The following is a 15459-nucleotide window of genomic DNA, read 5'->3' on the forward strand; positions in this document are numbered from 1 at the left end:
TTAGGCAAGAGGCAGAATTAACTTTTTTAAAGCACAGAGTATTAACAGATGAAGCTGCCTTGCCTTAAACCTGATCAGATTATTGGTCCATCTTGCTCAGTACTGCCTATTCTGACTGACAACAGGTCTCCAGAAGAGGGAGGGCTTTCCTAGCACCTGCTCCTCAGGAGCCTTCAGTTGGAGATACAATGGATTGACCCTGGGACTTTCATACAAAAGCATAAATTCCACTACTGACCCAATAGCCCCTCCCCTGAGCACACACGCCTGCACACAAATGAACTGTGAAGCCATATGTTTGAGTCAAAATGCTTCATTGATATCTTTCTCTTGCAACCCATCCTGCCAGATTGTATTTATATGTTTTAACAGGACTTTCTTTGGTCATACAAGTTCATAGTCTTATACATTTCCAGTACTATATATCTCATCACTATCATGTTGTCATGAATTATATTTAGGCATACGTATCTGTGGAATTATTGCCGGAGATATAGGTTTTGGTTGCAGTTTTATAATATTTAAGGCCAAAAGAAATAGTGGCGATAATTAATTTAATGTCATAGTCACAAAAGCTGGTTGATATGTAAGACTGGCAACAGCCGTCCATAACTTTAAGGCTGTAATCCAAGTCATAATCATCTAGAAATAAGTCCTACTGAAACCCAGTGGGGCTTATTTTCAAGCAAGCATAGGTAGGGTTTCATTGTAAATATTTCACAGAAGACAGCATTTTGCCAAAGCTTTTCCCATCATAGTACTGCAGCAACAGGAGAAGCAGTTCCAGGTGGAATATTCCTTCATGTGCTGTCTCTGAATAGTCCCCAGCCGAAAAAAGGTTGGGGACCACTGCTTTAAAACACAGCCACAAATCCTGTTTCCTGGCCAAAAACATCATGTAGACCTCCTGCAAGGAGCACCCTTAATTTTTGTTGAGTTATTTCACAGTCCCAGAGCTTTTCTAAGGAAACTATGCCTGTTATGGTATCTTTGACTGTTGCTACCACATTATCACCCAGAAGAAAGTATAGTGAGGAGGAAAACAGTGTAGTATAAATGAGTACTAACAGTGTCAACATTAATTTATTATAGAAATCAGTAGGGAGTTGATAGGAGAATGATGTTACAGAAAGCAGAGATCCTTATGCCTTGGCTTCTCCTTAACACCAAAAATTCCCTTTTTTGTAGAGTCTTCCTCAGGGCTTAGAACTAGCATACCGGTGGCAGTTCTGTTTTCCTGTCTGAATCCCATTAGTGAAACTGCTGCTGTTTAAAGAAGGAGGTAACATCTGGGCCAAATCGCAGAACAAACTCAGAAAATTTGTATAACTCAATTAAAATGCTGTATAGACTGATGAAGCCATACGGAAACATTAAAGCAAGGGGCATAATGAACGTGGAAAATGTGTGCAGCTCAGTTAAAATGCAGTATGGATTGTCCATCTCACATTCGTACAAGGTAGAGGTATATAACACAAGTTTTATCCATAAACTGCTTTGACTTTCCAAAAGAAAAGTTTAAATTCTAAACAGTATATCAGTGAAATTTGATAGGAATCTAGTATAGGGGATCCTACCAATGACTTAGAAGACTTCCTGCCCAGACAATGTTTTTGTCTACAGTTGCCTAAGTTATAAATGCCAGTACTTGTGATGTTCAAGTGCCAGCTTATCTAACTATAAGAACAGAACCTGTCCCTTTAAGAGACAAATATCCTAATAACCATTATGAGGTTTGCAAGGCAACCACAATATTGCCATCCATTATGACTTGGCTATTGTCTATAAAAGGCAGGAGAGGCAAAGCCTTTCAAGACCTTTTTTGGACTCAAGGAAGGACTCTCCAACGCTAGGCCACCACCCAAAAGCCAGTATGGGGTACTCATTAGAGTTTCTGATTAAGTTCTGAGAGATAGGGCATCTGGAAGGGACAAAAAAATGCCCAGGTGGCTCTGCTGTGCAGTATGGAAGAGCCACCTGGGGCATTTAAATTTTTTTAAATAATGTGGTATTGCATTGGTATGGAACCTCACCATCGCTGCTGCCATACAGGAGCACAAATTTGGGGCCTGCAAAGTGCAGTGGGCCAAATGCACCCCTATGGAACAGAGGGGCAACCTGCCCCAGCCCAAACACCAGAAAGCAGCACAGCATCTCAGTCATCTCAATCAAGACCTATTTCACAAATAGTGGGATATAGAGGAAATTAAGGTGCCTCCCCCAATCCTTGCAGGTTCCCCACCAGCCAAATAGGTTGACTGGCACAATACAATAAGGTCAATATTTTCCTGAGTAGAGGCTGCTCGTGGGAGGTAAAAAAAATTTTGAGGTAAAAATATTTTTATTAAATTATCTCCATTCTACAAAACACCACATATAAAGCTGATTTTTCAAAATATATACAACTCTTTTATGTACAAATCTTTCAAGTAACTAACTCCAGCTTACAAATTACACAATTCAAGTGTAACAAATAATGGTAGGCTGGCTGGTGAGTGAGGAGAGAAAGAAGCAGGAAAAGGGGAGAGGCTGGAGGGCTTTCAGGGAAAGGGAAGTTGGGGAGGGAGAAATGTCCTCCTCTTGTCCTTAGACAACACTTTGGATATGTTTAGTTGTAACTACTGATCAAAGGAGATTCATTGGGGACAGGGGACTAATACCTCAGCCTCAATGTATTTCCCATTTCCCCATATATATTGCTCTCTGCAGACCATTGGACCATCAGCTCTTGTGGTGGACGTCTCTAATTAAATGGACTGGCAAGGAGTTATAGGCATACTTTTTGGGATGAACTGAAATACATGGCTATATACTCAGGAATGCTTTACACACGATTTGGTATATGATTTCAATGTAGGAAAAAGTATACTGTTGTTGGTGAAGTATGATACAGATATATATTTTGGTGGGAATGTAGGTCATTGAACAGATTGCAAGTTCTGAGTGTGTTATACTGCTCTCACTGAATTGTTTTTTACTCTTGTAATTCTGTTTTCTGCATTACTTCACATCTGATACTTTTTGCAGCTTCAAATTTACGTAATCTTAGTCTTATTACATTGCTTTGATTATATTGTTTTACACCATGTAATCTGCCTTGAGACTCAGTGAGAAATATGTTATGTTCTGTGAGAAAAAATGTGCAAAGGTGTATGTGTTGTGTCTTGCATATTACTTAATAATATTGTTAATTTAGCATTATTAGTGATAAAGACGTTTACATTCATATATTTCCAAGTATCTGACTGAACAAAAACATCACCTAGGCCAGTGGTTCTCAACCTTCCTAATGCTGCGACCCTTTAATACAGTTCCTCATGTTGTGGTGACCCCAACCATAAAATTATGCAAGTGTTGTTTCACAGAAATTAAACCGAAACTGACCAATGGTATGAAGATCCATCATTCATGATTGTATATAGTTTTTTCCCCAAGGTTTCTCAGTTCAGCTCTGCCTCGTGTCCCACCATGCCTATCTCACTCTTTTCCACAGCTCCGGACAGATGAATACTCTATCTCGGTCTACCCTGCAAGGCTGTTGTATGGATGCCCCCCTCAGCCAAGCTGCTTGCCTGCTGCGCCCCCTGTGAAAGGGTCATTTGACTCCCAAACGGGTCCTGACCTCCATGTTGAGAACCACTGATTTAGGCTCTTTGATGACAGAACTACTAGAAGAGCACTCAAACACTCATCCTTTTCCAAAAAGTGTCCTACATGTTGACTCACAGGTCAGAAAAATTACAGAGAACAGGATAAAGAGTGGATTCATATACACAAGAGGGTTCCTATACATACTATACATGAATTATGTTGTTTTTGTATGTGTGTGTTTATGTGTTTTGCAGATTCCTGCTTGTACATCTGTCAAAAGGAACATCCATATCAGGAATTTATCCTCAAAAAGGATTTTGGTAGGTCTTATTTTATAAAGTTAGTCAGGCGATGCATACCTTAGATTGCAGCAGTGTTAAAAGGCACTAGTTGTATTAATAATAATATTATGAATTAATATTAATATTAATAATTTAGCAACTTAATTAGTATTTAATTTTATGCTAGATACCAGAAATAAAAAGAACAGAAGCAAACCACTTCATTATTCAAATGAAAAAACTTGTGCTTAAAAATGTAGCACTGTTAGAATACTTCTTTTACTACTTTTTGACACCTGGCACTTCTTAGCTTGGATTACTACATCAAAATTTGGAGCATATGTTTGTGCAGTACCAACCTTGAATATTGTATTCATGTGTGTCAGTAAGCTGAGAATACAGTTTTTCCCTTTGTTATTCAAATAGCCAGTCACAAACATATGCCTTCTCAATGATAGACAAAATGTTTGCAGCAAAAGACTTCACTTGGGGAAAATTTGGCTTTTAGTATTGATAATATCTAGTACTACCAACGTGGCCCATGAGGCTGGGAGTTCAATCCCAGCAGCCGGCTCAAGGTTGACTCAGCCTTCCATCCTTCCGAGGTCGGTAAAATGAGTACCCGGCTTGCTGCTGGGGGGTAAACGGTAATGACTGGGGAAGGCACTGGCAAACCACCCCGTATTGAGTCTGCCATGAAAACGCTGGAGGGCGTCACCCCAAGGGTCAGACATGACCCGGTGCTTGCACAGGGGATACCTTTACCTTACCAACATAAGAATCAAACCAAGGGGGCTCTGCAACAGGAAGTATGATTACTCAGTGTACATAATCACATATAATTATAATAATTAATTGGTATTATTAGTGATTGTGTCTTAAAAATTCTTCTGTTCACCTGAGGGAAATTTTTTTCCACCCAGTCTTCCGATAGAAGCCAAATATCACCTCTTCCTCACACATGTGCCCTCTTGCCTGACTCGTTGGTCCAGACATACTTACACCCTTCCCTTTGGCAGCTGCATCAGCTGGGTAGCACTAGGCAAATGTTCCTAACATCAAGAGTGCCACTTCAAAATGGCAGCCAAAGAAGGATGAGATGAATGAAATACTTCCCTCTGGAAATCAAAAGACTCAGAGAGCCAGTTTGGTGCAGTGGTTATAAGTGCGGACTTCTAATCTGGCAATCCTGTTTGATTCTGCACTCCCCCACATGCAGGCAGCTGAGTGACCTTGGGCTCCCCATGGTGCTGATCAAGCTATTCTGACCGGGCAGTGATATCAGGGCTCTGTCAGCCTCACCCACCTCACAGGGTGTCTGTTGTGGGGAGAGGAAAGGGAAGACGACTACATGCTGCTTTGAGACTCCTTCGGGTAGAGAAAAGCAGCATATAAAATCAAGGGCTGAAATTTTCTGAAGCAATTCAATATAGATAACGCTGAGGTAAAACCAGTACACACACAGACTTTAGTTCTTATATTTCAGGCTAATGAGAGTTTCAAAGTTAGTTGTTCCACTGTTTCCAATACAATTTCTTTGAGCATTCTCTGATTGTTTTGCTTTCCAGAGGGCTGGTACACTCTTTCCAGTACCCAAATACTTCTTCCTGAAACACCAATACTCGTCTTGAGTTTTTAACTGACTCTTAAGGTTTCCAAAGGCAGTTTCTAACTAGGCCAGACCAGGGATCTATGTATTCTTCAGAGCTACCTCCCTGTCTGACTGGTAGGGAAATTCTCCTCTCACTAGAAGATCTATCCCATTTCACCCGAATGAGAGTGTAGTATCGTGCACGTCAGCTTTGCTCCAACTTAATGTTTTTGTTTAGCTCTCTAGCCCATTCTCTCTCTAGCAGGGCCTTCTTTCACTCAGCCTGTCTTCTGCACAATGGATTTGGTTGTGAACACAGCTTGTTTGCACACTGGGGCTACATTTCTGCTTTTGCATGGAATTGGACTCGGTCATGGGCAGTCCCAGGCCTGACCCGACTCAGACCCTCAGGTGCCCGCAGGAGGCCAACTGAGGGCCTGGTTCCCAGGGAACTGAGGGCCTGAGTAGGGCCAGGCCTGGAACCGCCCAGGGCCAGGTCTGATTCCATGCGAAAGCAGGAATTAGCCCCATGCACAAAGAAGCGGTGCAAAAAACATACACTGATGGATCCTGGGGCAAAAAAGGTAACACAGATCAGTGTTCACTTTTTTGCCCTGGGATCCATCAGTGTATACATCAGGGCTGCACTGTGCATAAGGAGGAAAACTTGGGCCATCCCCAGTCGGGCACTGTTCTCACCCTCTCAGCTGAACGTCATTTCCATCATCTACTCTCACAATTTTTTTAAATGTCCAATTGCATTACAATGTAATTCCAATGTAACAAAATAGCAACCCACCCATCTCCATGTTAGGTCGGCACCTTTCCTTCTACTTTTTCTTGGTTTAAGTGAGATCAGGGAGTCTGCATGTGTATGTCAGGAATAGTGTGATAAAACAATCCACTGTTTTGTCCATTTTTGTGTTTGTGTTGTAACGGTTTTGCATCACAACGCAGTCATGGTAATTAAAAAAAATTGGACTTGGAGCGGGATTGCTCAAATGGTGCTGAAAGGTGATTGGAGAGTTTTTGCTAACCTGTGCATACGCAAATTCTGGAGGCAAAGAGGGGGGGAGAGTGGGCCAAAGGCTCCTCATGTGGCTGTCAGAAAATATTGGTCTGCAGCAAAAACACAGGGAGTAGCGCAGCATAACGCTCGAATGAGCCCTCTGTCCAGTAGACATCTCAGTAAGCTTGCTCAGCCACTGACTACTGCATAGGAGCCCTACAGGATTAAAACTGAAAGACATGCAAAGCAGAAACTTGCCTCTTAGACCCTGCTTGTATACATTACAGGGGGTCTTCACCTAACTCTCCAAATTTTATTGCCAACTTTCTCCCAGATCTCTGTTTGCGCAAAACTGTTCTCTGCTAAGGCCAAAATCAGATTCCACTCAATCAAGGCAGAAATCTGATTCCTCTGCAAGCAGCTTTCATGTCTTTCTCTGCTCAGCTGATGTTAACCAATCAGATTGCCTGGAACAGCCTGTCACTCAAGGCTATTTCCGTGAATAATTAACCCTTCACAATTTGTTATGCTGTTTGTACATCACTTTTTGGTGTAGTGGTTAAGAGCAGCAGCTTCTAATCTGGTGAGCCAGGTTTGATTCCCTGCTCTTCCACATGCAGTCAGTTGTGTGACCTTGGGCTCAAACCAGCCCTGATAGAGCTTTTCTAACTGATCAGTAATATCAGGGCTCTCTCAGACTCACGTACCTCACAGGGTGTCTGTTGTGGGATGAGAAAAGAGAAAGCGATTGTAAGCCACTTTGAGATTCCCGGTAGATTAAAGTGGCATATAAAACCAACTCCTCTTCTTCTTCTCTTCCTCTTCCTTCTTAGCTTTTACATAGTGCCGTCCATCACAACCCCTCTCCCCACCCCAGCTAGAAGCAAACAGAGAGCTCACCAGCTGGCTTGAGGAGCAGACAGGAACCCAAGGCAGCTAATAGAAGTCTGTAAAGAACCCTTGTTCTGGCGAGATCTACCTACCCTTCTTCTACTTCTAGGTCCCCAATCCTAAAGCAGATGACTGGAACAGTATGGATCTGGCCAGAACATAGGTTTCTTATGGACTAACATTACTGACAATGACCTTGGGCTCCTGCATACAGCTTCAGCCTTTAAAAAAATGTCCCTCTGCCATCCCTTAATGTTTTCCAGGGTCACCAGAGTGGTTTGCTGGGTAGCGAACATTTTGCCTGCTCTCTCTAAGGAAGGCAGTTGCCTTGTAGACTACATGAGAGGACTTGGTGGGCCAGCTGTGGCCTGTATTAGGCACCCTGCAAAAGGCATCCAGAACTCAACAAACGTTGTGATTAATACATTTTCAGATAACTTGGTACCACTGGAGTATCCCTTTGCAATGAATATACTAATTCTGTGATAGTGGGGAGAAATCATTTTGATACATCAGCTGAGTATGACGCAGATTTTCAGTACATGTTCAATACATGTGAACTCTCCTAAAATGGTTTCACACACTAGTTGCTTAGGCCCAACGTGTGTGAACAACATCACAGATGAACTACAGTAACATTTCCTATAATCACACCAGCAAGGGAAAAAATGCTACCATGAATGCTCTCCAAGGCATCCTTGGAAACCACTCTATAAATCAGATAATTTGCAGTTCATGCTTCTTTGATGCCTGTGGGAACACCATAAGCCACCTTAAGAGAGGCAGTACACGTGCATGATATAACATGTTAAATTATAAACTAGCAATATGCCTGTCATTACAACAGGGCTGTGTACTGTAACCACTGTAATGGCAACAGCCCTCTGGGAGAGTGCATAGAACCCCACTGTATTGTATCCCTGACATTGAGAATCATACTACTTTGCTGTGTCGCTAGAGACCAACGTTAATCCTCACATGCATTCTTAAGTGCAATACTTCACTCTTGCCCTATAGAATGAATGAAAATCATTCACTTATAGAAGAAGGCAGTAGAGCACTGGAGAGGAGGATAACCCTGTTTCCTGCTCCTGGTGATCCCAGACACTGAGAATTGAACCTTTTTCTGTTTGCATAGCTTCATCAGTTCAGTTTCTCTGTGCTTAGGAAACACTAAGCACCAGTTTTTCTGTCATGTATTTGTGCTAAAGTCTCTGTGTAAAGTTTTGAATTTAAGAAATGCATCCATCTATTACCCTTTAAAGCGCACAGGTGCTTGCACTTCTCTTCATGCGTCATTAAACCAAACTTTGTTTGCCTTCACAAAAGATGAAATTCCTCTAGAGATGCCATTTCTGCATAGGCATAAATTGCAAGTAACCTGACTATAGAGGGGGTCATGTTTGATGCTGGTGCTCCCATGGTGGTGAATCAGTATTGGCCATGGCCTCCCAATGTGTGCACACTATATGTACCTGCAGCACAATACACATGTGAAATCATCCAGTTTTGTGGAAGAGGCTACTGAGGTGAGTCTTGTCAGTCTCTCGAAAGAATTGATGCTGTATTGAATCCTTCTTGTTCTTTCTCCGCACTTTTGTACAAGAAATGGTGCGTTGTAAGGCTATCAAGATTAAAAATAAAGTAGTAAAATGATGAGTAAGAGTGCCAAAGGCAAGAAAACAAAAAAAGGGAACTCACAACAGAACAATACATTAAAAATACTCTTTTAGTTCTGAGTCATCATTCATGTTATGTCTTCTACTAACTTCAAAGTCCACCCCCCTTTTTTTTACACAAAGCACCCGCTCTATGAAACAAACTGTGCTTCAAATCATTCCACTTCAATTGTACTAACAGGTTTTAGAGTTTAAATCAGTAACAACCTCCGGGTGAACCTTTATCCAAATGACTGCAAGTCACAAAAAAGAGCACTTCTCTTTCCCGGAGTACCTTTTGTGCTTTAGTGAGCCCCAGTTCCTCTTCCATTTTTTCCCTCCTCTTCATGTCTGACTTTGAAGACAGACGTGTGCTTTGTGCCAGTAATGAAAGCAGGTACCAGTTAATGACAACTGCAATCCTGGGTTCATGAAATGCACCCTGGAAATGCTTCCGGAGAAAGCTCCCTATACCTGCATCTATGTCGGAATCAAGTTGAAAATCAGAAGTCAGGAATGGCTGTGAGCCCTGTAGGGGCATCCCATAGCAGTTAAACCAACTATGAGGGGTGACCTACTCTCGCTCCCCTCTTCCATTCCTTATATGTTTTCCATACCCCATTTTAACCTCCATTAAACAGCTCTCTCTCTCTTATGATACCCCACTTTGCATAATTCAACTCAGTCATTCAAAAACATTTAAAAAAATATTTCTTCCCATCCCTAAGTTAGAAATGCATTTCCCATTCTCAGCTCCCCAGTAATACACACTGTAAATTAACTGTGACCATTTGAGGTCATCTCTCCCCCCCTGCCCCCCCCCCCCCCCCCGGGCATTGACCCTTGCTAATGCTCCATGTCTTCGATGACGCCTTGGCCAGGAGAGAATCACCCGAACTCCCTGCCGCGCTGCCTTCTCCTGGGGCTGCCTCCCTGCCTTTGTCCGCCTTGAACCTGGCGGCGAGGAGCGCCGGCAATCCGGTGTGTAAAGTACAGCCTAGGAGCCTGGGGGCACCTTCCTCTTTGCTCTGGCGGGCGTGTGAGTGTGTGAGTGCGAGTGTGCGTCTCGTCTCGTCTCTCTCTCTCGCTGCCTCTCCCTCCCTCCCTCCCGCTCCCGCCCGTGTGAGCACTGCTGCTGCCGCCGCCGCTGCCCTTTGATCCCCGCATTAGTGTTAGTTAGGGGCTTGGAGACACACAGGGAGCAGCCATAGACACCGCCGCACCAGCCCTCATTATTGACACCGCGTATGAGCCCACAGTCTCCCTCACCCATTAGATCCATTTCCATTGACGAATATCGCGACCGGGGACAAGCCAGGTGCACGACCGGGGGGGGGGGGAGAAAGGGGGGGAGGGCAAGAAAAAAGAAAGAGGGGGAAAAAATCCCCTCTTCTCCTTGGCTCCGGGAAAAAAGCCGCTTGCCCAGGAGAAGAAACCCAGCCTCTCCTGGCCAGCCACCCTTTGCCCCCGCTTCGTGCCTGCCTCTGCCCCTCCGGTCGCGGTTGGTTGAATCTTTTTCTTTTTTTTTTTAATTTGATCTCCCGTTAAGCCAAGGAGGAGAATGTGAAAAGGGGGGAAAATGCCCAGGAGGAAGCAGGAGCAACCCAAGCGCCTCTCTTCACGTAAGTGCTCCTTCTTCTTCTTCGCCTTCTTCTTCTTCTTCTTGCCGCCCCCTTCCCCCTCTGCCTGCCGCCTTCCCCTCTGCAGCGTCCGCCGTGGTTTTGTGCATGAGTTTAGGGTTACAGAGGTGACGCCTGACAAAGACACAGCCTGGGTTATTCCTCTTTTAGGTCTGAGCTAAGGCAGCCATGTTGGTGATGAACAGCCTTGTGCCCTTTTAATTTTTTTTCGCTCTCTCCCTCTGTGTGTGTGTCTCTCTCTCTCTGCCTGCCTCCCCCTCCCTCTCCGTCTTCGCTCTTCTCGCCCTCGCTCCCCTCCCCTCCCCTTCCTTGCGATTGTGCATTTGTGTGTGTGCACGGCTTTCTCTTTTCAGGCGGCTTGTGGCGGCGGGGTGGGGGGGTGTGTTTGCGGGGGGGGGAATAGAGAGGCTGCTTTATTGGGGTGGGGAGTTGCAATGGAAAGGGGAAGCGGCTCGCTGGCGTCTTGTGCGGAATCAATCGCGAGGTCCGTCTCCGGCTAAAGGTTGCGGCTGGGCTCGGCGGCCCCGGGGCCGGGGGGAGGCGGCGGCGGCGGCGGCGAGGGGAAAGAGCTGCGGGGGAGGGCGAGGTAGGGAGCGGGGGGGGGGGGAGGCGGACGACACACGCAGACACCCGAGTCCGCCGTGCGGGGGCGGGGGCGGCAGGAGGCAGCTCGTGGCATGCGAGGTCCCTGCAGAGCAGCGGGGGGCGGGGAGGCGGCGGCGGCGGCGGCAGACGAGCGCGGGGCTTTCTCCTGGCTGCAGGAGGAGGCCGGGTCAGAGGAGCCCGGGCGAGTCTCGGGCTCCGGCGGCGCTGCCCCAGACCAGAGCAGCAGAGCGCAGGAAGGACTCAAAGTGCATCTTAGCCCTCCTCCTCCTCCTCCTCCTCCTCCCGCCGCCTGCAGGCAATGCACGACACACTGACACAGCCGCTCGCCCTCCTCCTCCTCCTCCGCTCCCCCCTTGCCCACCCCCTCTTCCACCTCCCCAGTCTTTGCGAAGCAGTTAACTTTTTCCCTCCCCCTCGCGGCTTCCTCGTCCCCGGTCTTCTGGCGCGGGCGCTTTTGGAAAGAGGCGGCTGCAACAGTAGGCAGGTTGAGCAGGCGAAGCCGAGCCCGGAGACCCGGCGGCCGAGGGAGGAAGGGGAAGGGAGGAAGGAGGCAGCGCAGGGGAAGAGAGGAGAGGGGCATTTTCTCGCGCGCTCTTCCAGCACAGAGGTCGGGGACAGGCTCGCCGCGCCGGCCCTCCCTCCCCCCCCTGGCTGTGCCCCCGGGGTCAGTGTGGGCGAGCTGAACTGCTGCTGTGTCCAAGCGCTGGCCGGTCACCTGAAGTTCACCGGGGGGGGGGTCAGAGGAGAGGAGCGCGGGGCGAAGAGGGGGGGCGCCTCTTCTGGGTGAATATTTTCTCGTTCCCCCTCGGCTGCAGACAGCGCGCGATCGATTCCTCCCCTCTTTTCAGAGTTATAAATACTGTTTCGAGAGCTTCTTGAGGGGAGAAGGGACCGGGGCTCCTCCCGCCACACACTTCGCTTCCCGCCCTTGCGCCCCCCCCCCCCCCCCCCCCGCACACACTCGCCGCCTGGCACAGGAGATCCGAAGGGGAGAGCAAAGGAGCACACACGTTGCTCCTTTTCGGTGCCACCCAAGGCGCGACGGGTTGGCTGGGGGCTTCCGACGTGCCCCCTCCCCGTATTGTTCTCCTGCCCCCCCCCCAACCCCTTCCGACGAGGAGGGTCGTTTTTGGAATGCGCTGGAAGGATTTTCTCTTGGAAGAAACCTAGTTGAGGACGCTTGCAGGAGTTCCTGGAAGTCGAGAAGGGCTCCCGTTGCCCGGCCGACGCCTCTGCCCCCCTCCCCGGTCACCGAGCTCTTAAAGGAGACCGGGGGGGGGGGCAAAAGGGCAGTCTTTCCTTTGTTAGGGATTTCATATGGACTCGGGCGGGGGAGGCTGGCTGCCTGGCGTCTAAAAATATGCCTAGCCCCAATGATGTCGAGATCAGTGTATAAGCAAACGGGGTTTAAAATTTAAAACATCTCAAAGGACTAGTGTGTATGTGTGTGTGCAAGATCTGCATCGAGAGTTTGGGAAGCGCGTTGTGCATGCGGTTCAAGAGAGCTTTGCAAGCAGCTGCAGACTGGCCCGCTGGTGACCTTGACCTGGACCCGGTGCCGTTGCCCTTTCTGTCTGTTTCTCTAGGGCAGAGACGACACGACGTCTCCATTTTACTTTACTCGGGTAGATCTCCCGAGCACAGAAGCCGCTTCCCTTTGGTGGTTCCTGCCCCCAAACGATTGCGAGTTTCATTACACGTTCGCCCCTTGCTCGTAGGAAAATGTGTGTTTATTAAATGGCAACGGGCAATGGCCTTTTGTGAAAGTACAATGTGAAATCCAGCTTTTAAAAGCTAGTGCATTGTTCCTTGGGCTTTGGGGCTTAGTTTTGAAACGTTTCAGTGTGATATGTGTGTATGTGAGGAATCCTAATAGCTGTGTTGGGGAGAGGGATTGCTATGCCAGCGTAAAAGGAATGCAAATTAGGTTTTTGTGTACTTTAAATACACGTACTTTTAAAAAACTGAATGTGATATTAAAGGCATTTGATACACTTTGGTATATTTTTACACTAAGCATTTGTGATGCAATTTGTCCTCAAGGGATACAGCATCCATATTGCAAAGCATTGTAACACCTTCCAATGACATAATTTCATAGTTCAGTATGCAAAGTGCAGGAAATTAAAGAGTTAGGATGGTACTTACAGTGTCAACATTAGCTCTGCCCCCCAAATGCAATTGTGTAGTAAAGTCCCTTCATGTTCTCATTAATTCTTAAGTAATGCATAATAATAAAATGCAAATGGAGCATGCAGCAGCAGACACTAATATATCTTGTGGTGGTATTATAATAGAATCAGTATAATAACGATGCAGAATTCATTGTTTGCAAAGTACGTGTTGTATGTTGTCACAAACGACAGGTTTAGTATAAGAAAATACAGTGAGTTTATAAAGTTTTCCAATATTAGAAAAGGGCTACAACCTAAGCATACCAATCTGTAAATAAATCTTGTTTGCGCCTCAGCTTCAAGAACCCAGCCGTATACCTCTGCAAACCTGTGCTGATTTCTATGCATAACATATTGATGCACCTGCCTATAGTTAAGCACCTACAGATATATCTAAGACGCAGCCTTCCAGATGTCCATGGACTACAATTCCAATGAGCCCCTGCCAGCGTTTGGACATCTGGAGGGCTGCAGTTTGACTACCTCTATAAGAGAGTGATAAGATGACTTTAGTAATGAATAGTCCTATAGAATTTGCAATTGTTATGATAATCCTCAGTATTTGAGGCCTAAGTTTTATTAGCTTCTCAAATAATTGCATTTTCTGCTTCAGAAATACGATGCTGATTGAAATAAAATAGTGTTACCCACCCTACTGACTGTGCTTATTTCCAAAAGTTACTTTCAGTGACCCTGGTTGCTTGTTGGGATAAATATATAGGTAAAGAAAGTCTGATTTAAATACGGGCTTTGGGAGAGGAAAGTTATATACAAGATAAGCTTGTCAATTACAATAATTAAAGTAAGTATAGGAATGAAGAAAATAGTGGTGTACTTAGAACTTAAGAAAGAGCAACTTGATATAAAGCGGTTGCTATAAAAAGATCCTTGAGAATGAGAAAGAGTCGGATGAGTATCCAACGATTCTTAGACTTATGTAAATGCTTTTCAAAGTATACCAAAAGTATCCCAGTTCTGCTCCCTATCTTGTCATGTACTCTTTAAGACGAACCAAAGGCTATTTCCAAAAACTCTTAGTTTTCAGATGAGTTATTGGGCATCCTTAGAGGAGGGGAACTGCTTTTGAAAGGGAAATCTTAGTGTCTGTATAGAGCTTAGTGCTTGGCCCTCTGAGTTCTGGTCTGGGTTTGAAATACTATTGCAGAAGGTAAGATTAATAAGCTGTTGACCTTCAGTTCTATGAGGTCAATAGTCTGTGCTGTCTCCTTCATTTTTTAAGAGAGAGAGAATGTTAAACAATGTTGAATTATTGGGTCAGATCTCCAGCTTGTGAATCAGAAAGAATTATGTGGCATTATATTATTTTAAATAGTATTTGTTTGTTGATACATCTATGTATACAAACTAGATAGAGTTAGGAAATAATAATGTAATATTACCCTTTTATAGCTCTTGATGTGATGTTTGTCTGGACAACAAACAATCCGGTATGATATATGTGTATCATTATTCCCCTCCAGAAGATGAAGGGTTGAAGGAAGATGCCTTGACTGAGTGAATCTGGGACTTTCTTGTCGCAGCTGTACTTCAGTGTTACTGGAGTAGTTACTTTATAAAGCTGTCTGCTTCAGTTTTTATTCTCCCTTTCATCCAGGAAGCTCAACAGGGCATATATATAACTGTCTCTTCACATTTTATCCTCAAACAATGCTGTGAAGTTTGCTAGGCTAAGAGACAATGAATGGCACAAGGTCACTTAGCAAAGTTCATGGAGCATATGGATGTAAACTGGTTTCCTATCCCAGCTCAGTACTCTAACCCAGGGGTAGTCAACCTGTGGTCCTCTGGCAGGGGCTCATGGGAATTGTAGTCCATGGACATCTGGAGGACCACAGGTTGACTACCCCTGCTCTAACCACTGCACCATGACACTTGGTCCCCTTAAGAGAGAGAGTGTATTATATCAAATGCTTTAAAATACTAAAAAATTAAATGTTTATATGGGGGTACAGCAAGCACACCAGTTGAGGCATGTGAATGGAACCTGCATAGTGGCT

At 45.4% G+C, this 15459-nt stretch overlaps 1 protein-coding gene across 3 annotated transcripts in view; it reads left to right on the top strand.

The window, feature by feature from the left end:
• Positions 1 to 1833: 1833 nt before the first annotated feature.
• Positions 1834 to 15459, top strand: part of ZNF827 (zinc finger protein 827) — a 132023-nt gene continuing 118397 nt past the window's right edge. The window contains exons 1-3 of one of the 3 annotated variants that reach the window (XM_077300172.1): positions 1834 to 2329; positions 3846 to 3911; positions 10571 to 10643. In XM_077300172.1, coding sequence (XP_077156287.1) covers positions 10601 to 10643 — 43 coding nt within the window. In that variant the 5' untranslated portion in view covers positions 1834 to 2329; positions 3846 to 3911; positions 10571 to 10600. Of the gene's footprint in view, positions 2330 to 3845; positions 3912 to 9922; positions 10003 to 10134; positions 10340 to 10570; positions 10644 to 15459 lie in introns of those variants that run through there. The other 2 variants (XM_077300173.1, XM_077300171.1) reach the window with 2 other exon arrangements.

The sequence above is a fragment of the Paroedura picta genome, chromosome 10 (assembly GCF_049243985.1).
Source record: "Paroedura picta isolate Pp20150507F chromosome 10, Ppicta_v3.0, whole genome shotgun sequence".
Classification (NCBI taxonomy): Eukaryota; Metazoa; Chordata; class Lepidosauria; order Squamata; family Gekkonidae; genus Paroedura; species Paroedura picta.